The 14977-nt window shown below is 45.0% G+C and overlaps 1 protein-coding gene across 3 annotated transcripts in view; it reads left to right on the top strand.

Annotated features, from left to right (window-relative positions):
• MFGE8 (milk fat globule EGF and factor V/VIII domain containing) overlaps window positions 1–14977 on the top strand; it is a 42077-nt gene that overhangs the window by 7633 nt on the left and 19467 nt on the right. For 2 of the 3 annotated variants that reach the window (XM_075575181.1, XM_075575182.1), the window contains exons 2-3: window positions 832–957; window positions 2067–2198. In XM_075575181.1, the coding sequence (XP_075431296.1) occupies window positions 832–957; window positions 2067–2198 (258 nt within the window). Of the gene's footprint in view, window positions 1–831; window positions 958–1293; window positions 1361–2066; window positions 2199–14977 lie in introns of those variants that run through there. The other variant, XM_075575183.1, reaches the window with a different exon arrangement.

Below are 14977 nucleotides of genomic sequence, written 5' to 3' on the forward strand. Positions count from 1 at the left end.
GCGGCTGCTGATATACACAATAAAGCATTTACTAGACAAAGTTGCAAAGCTTCCTTCATTCACATCTATATCTAGGAGGCTCACGGTCATTCCGTAGCAATTGTGTTTCCTGTCCATTCTCTAGCTCAGGGCAGCCACCTCCAGTCCTCAAGGGCCACCAACAGGGCAGGTTTTCATGATATCTCTGCTTCTGCACACATGGCTCAATCAGTGGCTCAGCCAACAACTGAGCCACCTGTGCTGAAGCAGGGACATCCAAAATCTGACCTGTTGGTGGACCCTTAGGACTAGAGTTGGCTGCCCCTGAGCTAGAGACTGACAGCATAGCAAGCTGGCACACGGTCGTTGGATTGTGTACATTGATATTAATGGTTCTGTGTTACTATCCTGAAAGCTCAAAAATATGTGAGCGTGGGTTGGCTGCAAACCGTGAACAAAAACTCTGTAACCAAAGCATATTGCAGCCGCACTAACTTGACATTCCAACACAGGTGGCAGATTGGCCATACATGTGTGTATGTATGTGTGTGTGTGTATGCATGTATGTATGTATGTGTATGTGTGTATGTGTGTATGCGTGTATGTGTGTGTATGTGTGTGTGTGTGTGTGTGTGTGTGTGTGTATGTGTGTGTGTATGTGTGTATGCATGTATGTGTGTATGTGTATGTGTGTATGCATGTATGTGTGTGTGTATGTGTGTATGTGTGTATGTGTGTGTGTGTGTGTGTGTGTGTGTATGTGTGTATGCATGTATGTGTGTATATTAGTTTTCAGTGTATATTTCCTGCCTTTGCTTTGTAGTAACTGCTGCTTCTTGCTGTTCGGTTTAGGTGAGTTCTGTGAAGAGAACATATGTCTTAACGGAGGAACCTGTCTCAGCAACGTGAATAACTCCCCTTTCTACTGCCTTTGCCCTGACGGTTTTACTGGAACTAATTGCAGTGAGACTGAGAAAGGTGAGTGAAAGATGAAGAAATCATTAAAAACATTTTTTTAATAAAGGCATTTTCGAGTTCTTTGAGTGGGCATTGTTTGGGTGAATCGATGAGGCGGAGGCTCCTTAAAAATGGAAAACTCACCAGCAAGAAGAAAAATAAAAAATGTTTATGAGACTACATACAATTTTACAAAAACGGGAAACTCCTCCCACGCGTTTCACGCCCACTATGGCGCTTTTTCAAGGAGTGAAACGGGGATTAGATGTAAATTTTGAACTTTCACAGAGGACTTCATTGTAACCCCATCTGAGGGTTCTAGCTGCCTTTATTCTGTTATCCCCCATCTGCGTGCAGTGTTTCCTCCTATTCTCCTGGGAACATGAATACCCCCTCTCAACCTGAACCATGCTCCGTTTTTCATGCAAGTATATTCCTATATTCATCTTTGACTTTTTGTTCCTGAGCTGATACTTGGGTTCTCTATACATATAGTCCTTGTTAATCTGCTTTAGTTTATTACTAACAACCATGCCCATTTTCTCCTCATTGGCATTGGAGACGCTCCAGTGTAAGGGTTACCATTTGCCAGGATTAGATAATAGTCTGACCAGCAGAAGACTGATTTTATTTTAATGTTCTAGTGTTAATAGTTATATTTCTCTCCTCCTCCTGTTGCAAGTAAATGGGGACCATGCAAACAGCTCCTGTGTTGGAAAGAATTGGCGCCTCTACTACTTAACTCAGGGGGTGCAAACTGTTTTCCCTGCGCCCCCCTGCTGGCCGGACCCTCACCTCCCCGCCCTCCCCTCATCCCCGCTCCGGCGTCATGATGTCACATTGCCATGGCGACGCGTTTGAGAAGCTGCCGAAGCCAATGAAAGTTAGGTTTGCAGAGGCCCTGCAGCTCCCCCAGCACTTAATTTAAGTGCCTTCGGGAAGCGCGCGGGGCCTCTGTAAACCCCGCGCCCCCCGCACTCAGTCTCGCGCCCCCCAGTTTGCGCACCGCTGACTTAACTGGAGCTTTAGGGAACTGTTAAATGAATCATCAGATTAAAATGTGTAAATCGGTGGAAGGGAGAAACTGCGCTGAGCTTGTAACCCGCTGGGATTTTCTTCTCACTCGCTAGGTCCCTGCCACCCAAATCCCTGCAATAACAATGCAGAATGTAAAGTACTTTCCAAGTCTCGCCGCGGTGACACGTTTGCTGAGTATGTTTGCAAGTGCCCTCCAGGATATGATGGAAACCACTGTCAAAACAGTGAGTATTAACCCCTTCATCCATACTACTCTCATATTTTCAATCATTAATACTTTACTCTCAATTATTAATTGTATATTATATTGTCTCATATTAATCATCTTGATAATTAATTTTGGGTCCATTCATCAAGGTGGAACCACTTGGGCTGAGTTATTATATTCATTACTTTTTGTTGTTATTTTTTAATAAGCATTTTGTTGAAGAAGTGAAGCCCTTTAAAGCTGCAGACCAAGCGATATCCTACATGTGTGGTTTCTAATAAACCAGTTCTGTAATATGACAAAATACTTGTAGCATTTGCTATAGCAACGATTTACAAAGTCACATCCCCCTTCCTCTTCTGAGACAGGCTGTGGCACACCCTCATTGTCCTCTCTCTAGCAGCCAACCAATTGTATCTAGTGACTGCCTGGTCACATGATCTTCCACACACAACTTTGCATCTTGGGTACTCTTCTGCAGCACTGACAGTGATTTAGTGAACCCCCGAGCCGAATCTTTGCCGATCGATCACAGGAGAACAGATCGATCGGCAACTTAGCTAGTCACTTGTCAGTGTGCACAATGTATTGATGCACATATTGAATGGAAACATTTTATATATTTTTTTATTTTAAACGGCTGCTTGAACGGCAGCTTTAAATGAGAGCCATGTTTTTACTGACAGTGCAGAACTGTGCTTCAGTTAAACTCAAAAGTTGCAAATGTTGCTATTTTTAGACTGCTGACAATAACTGTATGGTATGAAGAAGACTCTCACAGCTTTTATTATGCGTTGGTGAGAATGGTCTGACAAGATGGCCAAGTAATTCTTATCTGCTGTCTTTGTACCGAGCCGATGAATTAGGATCATATCTGAAAAAAATGTTGTTCTAATAATAGTATAAACCTTCATAAAATGCCGTTCTGCGACTTCATACACACGACGCATGGTATGTGAAATACCTGACTGATGCAATTTACATTAAAATAGAATGGTGTATTTTTTATGTATATTTGGTATTAATAAATGAATAGTTCAGTATTAGGCGATACCTTTTTTAATTTGGACAAACAATTGATATTTTAGGACAAGCTTTCGAGAGATCTCTCATCCTCAGGACTCGCGACACTGATTTACAGAAATGTTACCAATTTAACACAGACGTAAAATCCAGGTTAACAATCTAAGGTAGATAAGGTAGAACAGGACTGGCAGAGGGAGATAAGGTAGAACAGGACTGGCAGAGGGAGATAAGGTAGAACAGGACTGGCAGAGGGAGATAAGGTAGAGCAGGACTGGCAGAGGGAGATAAGGTAGGGTAGGACTGGCAGGGGGAGATAAGGTAGAACAGGACTGGCAGAGGGAGATAAGGTAGAGCAGGACTGGCAGGGGAAGATAAGGTAGAACAGGACTGGCAGAGGGAGATAAGGTAGAACATGACTGGCAGAGGGAGATAAGGTAGAACAGGACTGGCAGAGGGAGATAAGGTAGAACAGGACTGGCAGATGGAGATAAGGTAGAGCAGGACTGGCAGAGGGAGATAAGGTAGAGCAGGTCTGGCAGAGGGAGATAAGGTAGAGCAGGACTGGCAGAGGGAGATAAGGTAGAGCAGGACTGGCAGGGGGAGATAAGGTAGAACAGGACTGGCAGAGGGAGATAAGGTAGAGCAGGTCTGGCAGAGGGAGATAAGGTAGAGCAGGACTGGCAGGGGGAGATAAGGTAGAGCAGGACTGGCAGGGGAGATAAGGTAGAACAGGACTGGCAGGGGGAGATAAGGTAGAACAGGACTGGCAGAGGGAGATAAGGTAGAGCAGGACTGGCAGGGGGAGATAAGGTAGAGCAGGACTGGCAGGGGGATATAAGGTAGAACAGGACTGGCAGAGGGAGATAAGGTAGAACAGGACTGGCAGGGGGAGATAAGGTAGAGCCGGACTGGCAGGGGAGATAAGGTAGAACAGGACTGCCAGAGGGAGATAAGGTAGAGCAGCACTGGCAGGGGGAGATAAGGTAGAACAGGACTGGCAGAGGGAGATAAGGTAGAGCAGGACTGGCAGAGGGAGATAAGGTAGAGCAGGACTGGCAGGGGAGATAAGGTAGAACAGGACTGGCAGAGGGAGATAAGGTAGAACAGGACTGGCAGAGGGAATAGTAAATAAACAGACCGGGCAATACATGGATGAAAGGGATAGTGGGAAATGTAGAGAGTAGAGAGTATACAGGACAATCCACCCGCAGTGTGAAGTGGAGAAGGGGTTACATTGTAAACTAAACAGAGGCGTGGAGAAACATTACAAACAATTCTGTTTTTTTGTGTGTGTGGGGGGGGGGGGGAGGTTGGAGGGGTTACACTATCTTTTTTGTACTATTTTTGCACTAAGTCCTCCCCTTTTCTTTTTTGTCAAAAATGAACATTTTGAGTTGAAATGTTTTCCGTTCTTGATGCTTTTAAACATTCATTTTGAGGATTTGTATTTTTAAATCATTTATGGAATGGCTGTGAGAAGTGGGGTCCCCTTTCTTCATGTATTTATTTATAACAACATTTACAGTATATAGCGCCCTTATCCAGCGTGCTGTACATTAGTTAGTAAAACATGGGTGTGGTTACATATAGATTAGATTATAGAGTAATTGTTAAGATGTCATGGTGGTGGGGACGGGTGGAACATGATGGTCGGACTCTGGCTTCGTGCGCTGAGAGCTTGCTTGGGTGATGGGTCTGACAGTGGAGGAAAATTGGATCGTTGAGGTGGGTGACTTTGGAGTGTTTTGGCGAGACTTTAGGAAGGGGTGAGGGTAGGGGAGTCCATGGGCGTTAGGGAGGGTTGGAGTGAGCCTTGCCCTGTCTCTAGCAGTGCACCAATTGTATCTAGTGACTGCCCGGTCACATGATCTTCCCCACAGAACGTTATAACTTGGGTACTCTTCTACTGCACTGACAGCCATTTAGTAAACCCCTGAGCACAATCTTCGCTGATCGATCACAGGAGAACGGATCGATCGGCAATTTAGCTAAATACTTATCATTGTGTGGATTGTATTGATGCACATATTAAAGGCGACAAAATAATAATAATAAAACATTTAAAAAATGACAGTTTGGACTGGTCCAGCGAGAGATGAGGTCGCGGCTTCTCATTGGGACGTGGGCCCTTTAAATAGCCATAATGCATGTCCAGTCGAGGCTGCTAATTCAGAGGTGTATCCCCTGGAAGAAGGGGGTACCCAAAGCTGAAATTAATGCGGTTCGGCTACGAAAAAAACTTTCTACTTCCCACCTAGGGTAACCCCCACTCCCCCCCACCACCCCATCACCCCTCTCCACCACCCCGCCTCCCCCCTCCGCACCACCCCCCCCTCCCCACCACGCGGAAAAGCTGTGTTGTCTGCACGACTCCCAACAAAAGGCTTTCCTGGAATATATACAAGCCGGCACTGAGGCCAGTGTCACATTTCCTCCGGGCGACACCCTTAAAAGTGCAGCTAAGCCTGGGGGAAAATGATATCTTCACATGTTTTAGATACTTGAGTATTTGCCTCTTTCTTTGGAAGTGTAATTGTTTTTATGCAAAAGCTTTTTAAAGGTAACTGTTTTTGTTAATGGTAACGCCCCAGATTTTGGTGTCACTAGGTCAGGTGTATGTCTGTGTAAAGAAAATGAATGAGACACGGAGATGACTATGAAAGTGATTATAAGCAGGTTTATGAGGGAAAGCATCATTTAGTGCAGTGATTCCCAACCTTTTTTGTTTGGAGGAACCCTTGAAGTATTTCCTAAAATCTGGGGGAACCCCTATCTGTCTGACACAGGTTCATTTCACATTTCACGAGCCCCCTCTATTTCCCACCCACTACCCATCTATTTCTCTACCCTCTGTCTTACTCACTCTCCCCCCTCCCGCCTCACATGTATTTCTCCCCTGCGTTGCACTCTTACTCCCTCTTTTCCTCACTCCCTCCCCCTCTCTCCTCTCACTCGCCCCTACCTTCCGTCAATTACTCCACTCTCACTCAATCCCCCCCACAAAATACATACCAAAAAACCCCACCCCCTAAATACATATAACCCCACCCCGACATACATAAAAATACCCCGCCCCCGACAGTACATATAAAAAATGCTCCCACCAATATATATAAAAAATGCCCCGCCAATACATTTTAAAAAGACCCCCGCCCCAATACATTTTAAAAAGACCCCCGCCCCAATACATTTTAAAAAGACCCCCGCCCCAATACATTTTAAAAAGACCCCGCCCCAATACATTTTAAAAAGACCCCCGCCCCAATACATTTTAAAAAGACCCCCACTGCCTCAATACATATTAAAAAAAACTCCCACCCCTCCAATACATATTAAAAAGACCCTCACCCCTCCAATACGTATTAAAAAGATCCTCACCCCCAATACATATTAAAAAGGCCTCCCCCAGCACCCCTCATCATCATCATATACCCATCCCCAGCACCCCTCATCATTATATACCCATCCCCAGCACCCCTCATCATTATATACCCATCCCCAGCACCCCTCATCATCATATACCCGCCCTCAGCACCCCTCACCACCTTCCTCCTCATATACCCCCCACCCCCTGCATCTCAAATCACCCTGGATCTCACATCTCCCTCCCCCATATGCCTACCTCCTGTGGCGGCGGGCAGGAGGAGGCGGCGGACAAGATGATGCGGCGGCTGGCAAGGGGCGGCGGCTGGCAAGGGGCGGCGGCGAGCTCACAGCAGAGCAGGCAGGACTGCACGCACGCGCTCTAGCTAACAGCAGGCACTGGAAGTGCCGCACTGCTAGAGCGCGCTGCTGCAGTCCTGAGAGCGGGCTCAGGGGGAGGGGGAGTGCGAGGGGGAGAGCCAGGAAAGTCATCGCGGGCCGCACAGTGAGTGCGGGCGACTCGGCGGAACCCCGGGGACCGCTCCACGGATCACTGGTTGAGAATCACTGATTTAATGGTTGCTCAAGTTTTCAAAGCCTCAAATAGTCAGCTACTTAGTGAGTTCTATTCCAAAGTGTTGTGATTCAACTTACATAGTTACACAGTTACATATATAGTTACATAGTTACACAGTTACATATATAGTTACATAGTTACACAGTTACATATATAGTTACATAGTTACACAGTTACATATATAGTTACATAGTTACACAGTTACATATATAGTTACATAGTTACACAGTTACATATATAGTTACACAGTTACATATAGTTACATAGTTACACAGTTACATATATAGTTACATAGTTACACAGTTACATATATAGTTACACAGTTACATATATAGTTACACAGTTACATATATAGTTACACAGTTACATATATAGTTACATAGTTACACAGTTACATATATAGTTACATAGTTACACAGTTACATATATAGTTACACAGTTACATATATAGTTACACAGTTACATATATAGTTACACAGTTACATATATAGTTACATAGTTACACAGTTACATATATAGTTACATAGTTACACAGTTACATATATAGTTACACAGTTACATATAGTTACATAGTTACACAGTTACATATATAGTTACACAGTTACATATAGTTACATAGTTACACAGTTACATATATAGTTACATAGTTACACAGTTACATATATAGTTACACAGGTACATATAGTTACATAGTTACACAGTTACATATACAGTTACATAGTTACACAGTTACATATATAGTTACATAGTTACACACTTACATATATAGTTACATAGTTACACAGTTACATATATAGTTACGTAGTTACACAGTTACATATATAGTTACATAGTTACACAGTTACATAGTTACACAGTTACATATATAGTTACATACTTACACAGTTACATATATAGTTACACAGTTACATATATAGTTACACAGTTACACAGTTACATATAGTTACATAGTTACACAGTTACATATATAGTTACACAGTTACACAGTTACACAGTTACATATATAGTTACATAGTTACACAGTTACATATATAGTTACACAGGTACATATAGTTACATAGTTACACAGTTACATATATAGTTACATAGTTACACAGTTACATATATAGTTACATAGTTACACAGTTACATATATAGTTACATAGTTACACAGTTACATATATAGTTACATAGTTACACAGTTACATATATAGTTACACAGTTGCATATAGTTACATAGTTACACAGTTACATATATAGTTACACAGTTACATATAGTTACATAGTTACACAGTTACATATATAGTTACATAGTTACACAGTTACATATATAGTTACACAGGTACATAAAGTTACATAGTTACACAGTTACATATACAGTTACATAGTTACACAGTTACATATATAGTTACATAGTTACACACTTACATATATAGTTACATAGTTACACAGTTACATATATAGTTACGTAGTTACACAGTTACATATATAGTTACATAGTTACACAGTTACATAGTTACACAGTTACATATATAGTTACATACTTACACAGTTACATATATAGTTACATAGTTACACAGTTACATATATAGTTACACAGTTACACAGTTACATATAGTTACATAGTTACACAGTTACATATATAGTTACACAGTTACACAGTTACATATATAGTTACATAGTTACACAGTTACATATATAGTTACACAGGTACATATAGTTACATAGTTACACAGTTACATATATAGTTACATAGTTACACAGTTACATATATAGTTACATAGTTACACAGTTACATATATATAGTTACATAGTTACACAGTTACATATATAGTTACATAGTTACACAGTTACATATATAGTTACATAGTTACACAGTTACATATATAGTTACACAGTTACATATATAGTTACATAGTTACACAGTTACATATATAGTTACGTAGTTACACAGTTACATATATAGTTACATAGTTACACAGTTACATATATAGTTACATAGTTACACAGTTACATATATAGTTATGTAGTTACATAGTAGTTAAATATTACATAGTAGATGAGCTTGAAAAAAGACATACACTTTACGTCCATGAAGTTCAACCTATTCTAAATTTAGATGACATAAATTACTACATAATGTACTAGTCAGATTTTTTACTAGGCAGCCTGGCCTGTATATATAGGTTTGTCACTAATTATCACTAAGTAGTAATTAAGTTTTAGCGCTTAGATCACTATATTTTTCTTGTCTAAATTTAGATGACAGATACTTTATCCTATATCCGTACTTACACTATATTGATCCAGAGGAAGGCAAACAAAAAACCCCAGTGACACATTATCTAATGATATCTCATAAGGAGAAATAAAAATTCCTTTTGATTACTCCCTGGATCAACATTCTCCCCATGTTTACTTATTTGGTATATCCCTGTATACCTTTCCTTTCTAAAAAGATGTCAAACTTTTTTTTTTTTAACATATCTATTGTATCTGCCATCATAGTCTCCATGGGTAATTAGTCCCACACTGTAACTGCCCTTACTGTAAAGAACCCTTTCCTTTGTTGCTGGTAAAATCTCCTATCCTCCAACCTTAAGGGATGACCCTGTGCCCTTTGTACTGCCCGTGGGATGAATAGTTCTTTTGAAAGCTCCCTGTACTTTCCCCAAATATATTTGTATATAGTTATCATATCCCCTCTTAAACTCTTTTTGAAGCCTCTTTTCTAATGTAAACAAATCTAATTTCACTAGCCTTTCCTCATAATTCAGATTATCCAGTCCCTTTATTAATTTGGTTTCTGCACTCTCTCTAGTTCTCTAAGGGTGGGGAGAGGGCTTCCCCTTTCTCTAGCAGCACCTCCCCCTCCCTCCCTCTTTTTGCTCATTATGTTGGTATAATAATTTTGCGTGCGCGTGCGCGTCTGTACATATGTTTGTAACATTAAATGGTACAGTATATACCAGCAGCACTCCACTCACAGCTGTTTACTTGCCCTGCTGCAGAAGGACAGATGTGTGTGAACAGGAGATAGTAACCTTGCGCCCGGCGTGATGTCGGTGTCACTGCGCCGAGCCCCGTGGTTAAAAGCCCCTGCACTCTCCCCCACTATAATGAAACTGATTGCCGGGGGACAGCGCGGGGGGCGGCTGTAACTGTCCTACCTTCTCCAGCAGCTTCTCCTCCTGCATGGTCCCATCATCATGGCTCCGCGGTGTCCAATTAATGTTGGTTTTGCGTATTGTCCTATAAATAGAAGGTGGGGAGTGTGGTTGGCTTGAAGGGCAGCCTTCTCTGGCTGGGTTCATATGATTGACTTGGCTGGTGGAGGTTCCGGAGGGAGTCATGGTATATATGGACTTGGTTTTTGCAGCTTAGCCTGGCAAAGCCTGTCCTGTTCTGTTTGTTATGATTGGGTTGTGACTGTTTCCTCACAAAACTAGAGCGGTCATTAATGGGTTCTGGGTCTTTGGGGGGATGATAGGGGAGGTTTCGTTTTATAATAGGCAGCCCCTTTAGTAGATCCAAAGTCCTTATACGTAGTTGTACTTACGTATTTTCAGGGTATATAATCATTATTACTCTTTTGCTGGTTCAAAACAGCCCTAAATAATAATTATTTGTTGCATTCTTTGCCAGCTTACATTGTGGAACAGATTATGTTGAGTAATTCTAAACATGTGACCGATGAGGTCTTGAGAAGTCCTGTGCAAGAAAAGCTTTGTAACAATCCAGTTTTCTTTGTGACCAAGGCAGCTACTATAGATTTCTAGTGGTGATTGAACTGCCAGTGTCTCCAACCAATATAGGAGATATTAAGTGGTTGCTGGGAAGTAACTTGCGGCCGCAGGGCTTTGTGGTGCAAATGCATCACGTGTAATATGTGGCAGGCAGTTGTAGTGCACGGTACATCTGTTAGGCACAGCTTCCTTATGCCAAAATAGTATTGGTCAACAGAGATGCAGATGGGGACCTAGGAGGTAGGAGAAGAGATGTAGATGGGGGCCTAGGAGGTAGGAGAAGAGAGGCAGATGGGGGCCTAGGAGGTAGGAGAAGAGATGCAGATGGGGGCCTAGGAGGTAGGAGAATAGATGCAGATGGGGGCCTAGGAGGTAGGAGAAGAGATGTAGATGGGGGCCTAGGAGGTAGGAGAAGAGATGCAGATGGGGGCCTAGGAGGTAGGAGAAGAGATGCAGATGGGGGCCTAGGAGGTAGGAGAAGAGAGGCAGATGGGGGCCTAGGAGGTAGGAGAAGAGATGCAGATGGGGGCCTAGGAGGTAGGAGAAGAGATGCAGATGGGGGCCTAGGAGGTAGGAGAAGAGATGCAGATGGGGGCCTAGGAGGTAGTACAAGAGATGCAGATGGGAGCCTAGGAGGTAGGAGAAGAGATGCAGATGGGGGCCTAGGAGGTAGGAGAAGAGATGCAGATGGGGGCCTAGGAGGTAGGAGAAGAGATGCAGATGGGAGCCTAGGAGGTAGGAGAAGAGATGCAGATGGGGGCCTAGGAGGTAGGAGAAGAGATGCAGATGGGGGCCTAGGAGGTAGGAGAAGAGAGGCAGATGGGAGCTTAGGAGGTAGGAGAAGAGATGCAGATGGGGGCCTAGGAGGTAGTACAAGAGATGCAGATGGGAGCCTAGGAGGTAGGAGAAGAGATGCAGATGGGGGCCTAGGAGGTAGGAGAAGAGATGCAGATGGGGGCCTAGGGGGTAGGAGAAGAGATGCAGATGGGGGCCTAGGAGGTAGGAGAAGAGATGCAGATGGGAGCCTAGGAGGTAGGAGAAGAGATGCAGATGTGGGCCTAGGAGGTAGGAGAAGAGATGCAGATGGGGGCCCAGGAGGTAGGAGAAGAGATGCAGATGGGGGCCTAGGAGGTAGGAGAAGAGAGGCAGATGGGAGCCTAGGAGGTAGGAGAAGAGATGCAGATGGGGGCCTAGGAGGTAGTACAAGAGATGCAGATGGGAGCCTAGGAGGTAGGAGAAGAGATGCAGATGGGAGCCTAGGAGGTAGGAGAAGAGATGCAGATGTGGGCCTAGGAGGTAGGAGAAGAGATGCAGATGGGGGCCTAGGAGGTAGGAGAAGAGATGCAGATGGGAGCCTAGGAGGTAGGAGAAGAGATGCAGATGTGGGCCGAGGAGGTAGGAGAAGAGATGCAGATGGGGGCCCAGGAGGTAGGAGAAGAGATGCAGATGGGGGCGTAGGAGGTAGGAGAAGAGATGCAGATGGGGGCCCAGGAGGTAGGAGAAGAGATGCAGATGGGAGCCAAGGAGGTAGGAGAAGAGATGCAGATGGGGGCCTAGGAGGTAGGAGAAGAGATGCAGATGGGGGCCTAGGAAGTAGGAGAAGAGATGCAGATGGGAGCCTAGGAGGTAGGAGAAGAGATGCAGATGGGAGCCTAGGAGGTAGGAGAAGAGATGCAGATGGAAGCCTAGGAGGTAGGAGAAGAGATGCAGATGCAGATGGGAGCCTAGGAGGTAGGAGAAGAGATGCAGATGGGGGCCTAGGAGGTAGGAGAAGAGATGCAGATGGGGGCCTAGGAGGTATAGGAAGAAGAGATGCAGATAGGGGCCTAGGAGGTAGGAGAAGAGATGCAGATGGGGGCCTAGGAGGTAGGAGAAGAGATGCAGATGGGGGCCTAGGAGGTAGGAGAAGAGATGCAGATGGGGGCCTAGGAGGTAGGAGAAGAGATGCAGATGGGGGCCTAGGAGGTAGGAGAAGAGGTGCAGATGGGGGCCTAGGAGGTAGGAGAAGAGATGCAGATGGAGGCCTAGGAGGTAGGAGAAGAGATGCAGATGGGAGCCTAGGAGGTAGGAGAAGAGATGCAGATGGAAGCCTAGGAGGTAGGAGAAGAGATGCAGATGGGGGCCTAGGAGGTAGGAGAAGAGATGCAGATGGGGGCCTAGGAGGTAGGAGAAGAGATGCAGATGGGGGCCTAGGAGGTAGGAGAAGAGATGCAGATTGGGGCCTAGGAAGTAGGAGAAGAGATGCAGATGGGAGCCTAGGAGGTAGAAGAGATGCAGATGGGGGCCTAGGAGGTAGGAGAAGAGATGCAGATGGGGGCCTAGGAGGTAGGAGAAGAGATGCAGATGGGGGCCTAGGAGGTAGGAGAAGAGACGGCCGTGAGAGTGTACAGAATATGTCCCTGGTACGATAATAAAAGTTGGACATTTTTACACACAAGTTGCATATTTTCTCATTATGTGTTTAGTATAATTTTGTAATGCAATTGGGGAAAACAAAAGGATAACCTTTTTATTATGGGTCTACATTAATTATGTGAGGCCTGTAATATAAAAAAAAACACTTAATATCACTAGGAACCGTTATTTATGTTAACGAGTTGTATAAACAGCACCAAAACCAAGCACATTCCGTCCTCTTATTACTTTACTCCTCTGCAACAAGCTCCAGTTAAGTATAATAATAAATTTAACCCCTCTTTGGGATTACTGGGGCCTTTAGGGATTTGATGGGTCGGTTCACACAGAGTAACGCCCCTTCCCTACCACATGGAGCTTGGGTGATTCAGCAGAAGTTAAGCCCCGCCCCATTCTGCCCGGAGACAGTGACATCATACTAGGCTATAAATAGAAGGGGTAAGCTTCTGGAAGGCCGATCCCAGGAGGAGTTGGAGGAGGGATCTCAATGTGAATAGTTAAGTAAGCCCCTAGGTATAGGATAGGATCCCCATCCCCTTTATTGTTCTCAGTTAGGGACAGTACCCTATTTATCTAGAGTCCCACCAGTATGGTCTGGCATTACTCCCCCGATATCCCGAGAGACAGACTATGTCCAGAGGGAGCTCGGTCGCAGCCCCCACTGACGGGTCCCTCACTGGCGGGTTCCTCGCTGGCTCTAGAAGGCCATGCAGTGGCAGGTCATCTTGAAATGAGGAGGCTCACAGAGGGAATAGTACTAGGCCTGTCAGTGGCCCCGTGGATATGGAGCGCTACCAGCGCTACCGAGCAGGGGGTCTCTAAGTAGTCTAGTAAATATAAAGCCTCAGCACCTCCCTACCGGGCCGAGATTGGGGCAGCTAGGGACGCCGCACACAGCATAGGCCAAGGACACTTCACTGGAAGTACAAGATGCCTTATGCATATTAAATGTGACACTGCCTACAGGATAATAAAGCTGCTGTTTGAATAAAGTTCCAGGCGCCCAATATTGTGTTCCAGCACCCAGCCTGCACGGATCCCGCACCCTGAATAAGGTAATGCACCCTGAGCAGCCTTAGGCCGCGGGCATGGTCAGCGCTTAGGTGCTGAGCTGCGCTCACGCTTGGCAGTGAGCCCCTGCAGCCGCAATGAGAGCGGCTGTAGCAGGGGCTTGCGCACGCTTCCGCAGGCGTTCGGAAGCGTAGCCGACAAGAACATTTTAGTTTCAGCGCTGATGGGAGCGCAGGGCCGGTCACGTGAGCGGTTTGCCCAATGAGGGCGAACCAGCACCGTGACGTCACTGGCCCGCCCCCCGACACGCCCCCGGACGGCGCGCGAACACGCTTTGCCTCAGCGCGCCTCCGCACGGCTGAAGTCACTATGGACTCAGCCAAACACCGACACTGCTGTAACCTCCCCAGGAGCCAGGCAGGGAGGGTCACATTACAAAAACAGTTTCTTAAACAAACGGAAGTCTGAGGTTTCTCTGTGAAATGATTTCAGTGTGTGCTGAGGACCATGAGAGGACAAAGCGCTTTGTACACAATCTATGACTCAAACCTTCCACTTGAGACTACAGGAAAGAGCCAGAGAATAAGGAAGCAGTTTGCTGGATTCCTGCACTTCCATCCCAGGAATGTCGCAGTGATTCTGTAACCCTCTCTGCCCGTCTTTACACCAATGTCTCTT

Source organism: Ascaphus truei, chromosome 18 (genome assembly GCF_040206685.1).
Source record: "Ascaphus truei isolate aAscTru1 chromosome 18, aAscTru1.hap1, whole genome shotgun sequence".
In the NCBI taxonomy this organism is placed as follows: domain Eukaryota; kingdom Metazoa; phylum Chordata; class Amphibia; order Anura; family Ascaphidae; genus Ascaphus; species Ascaphus truei.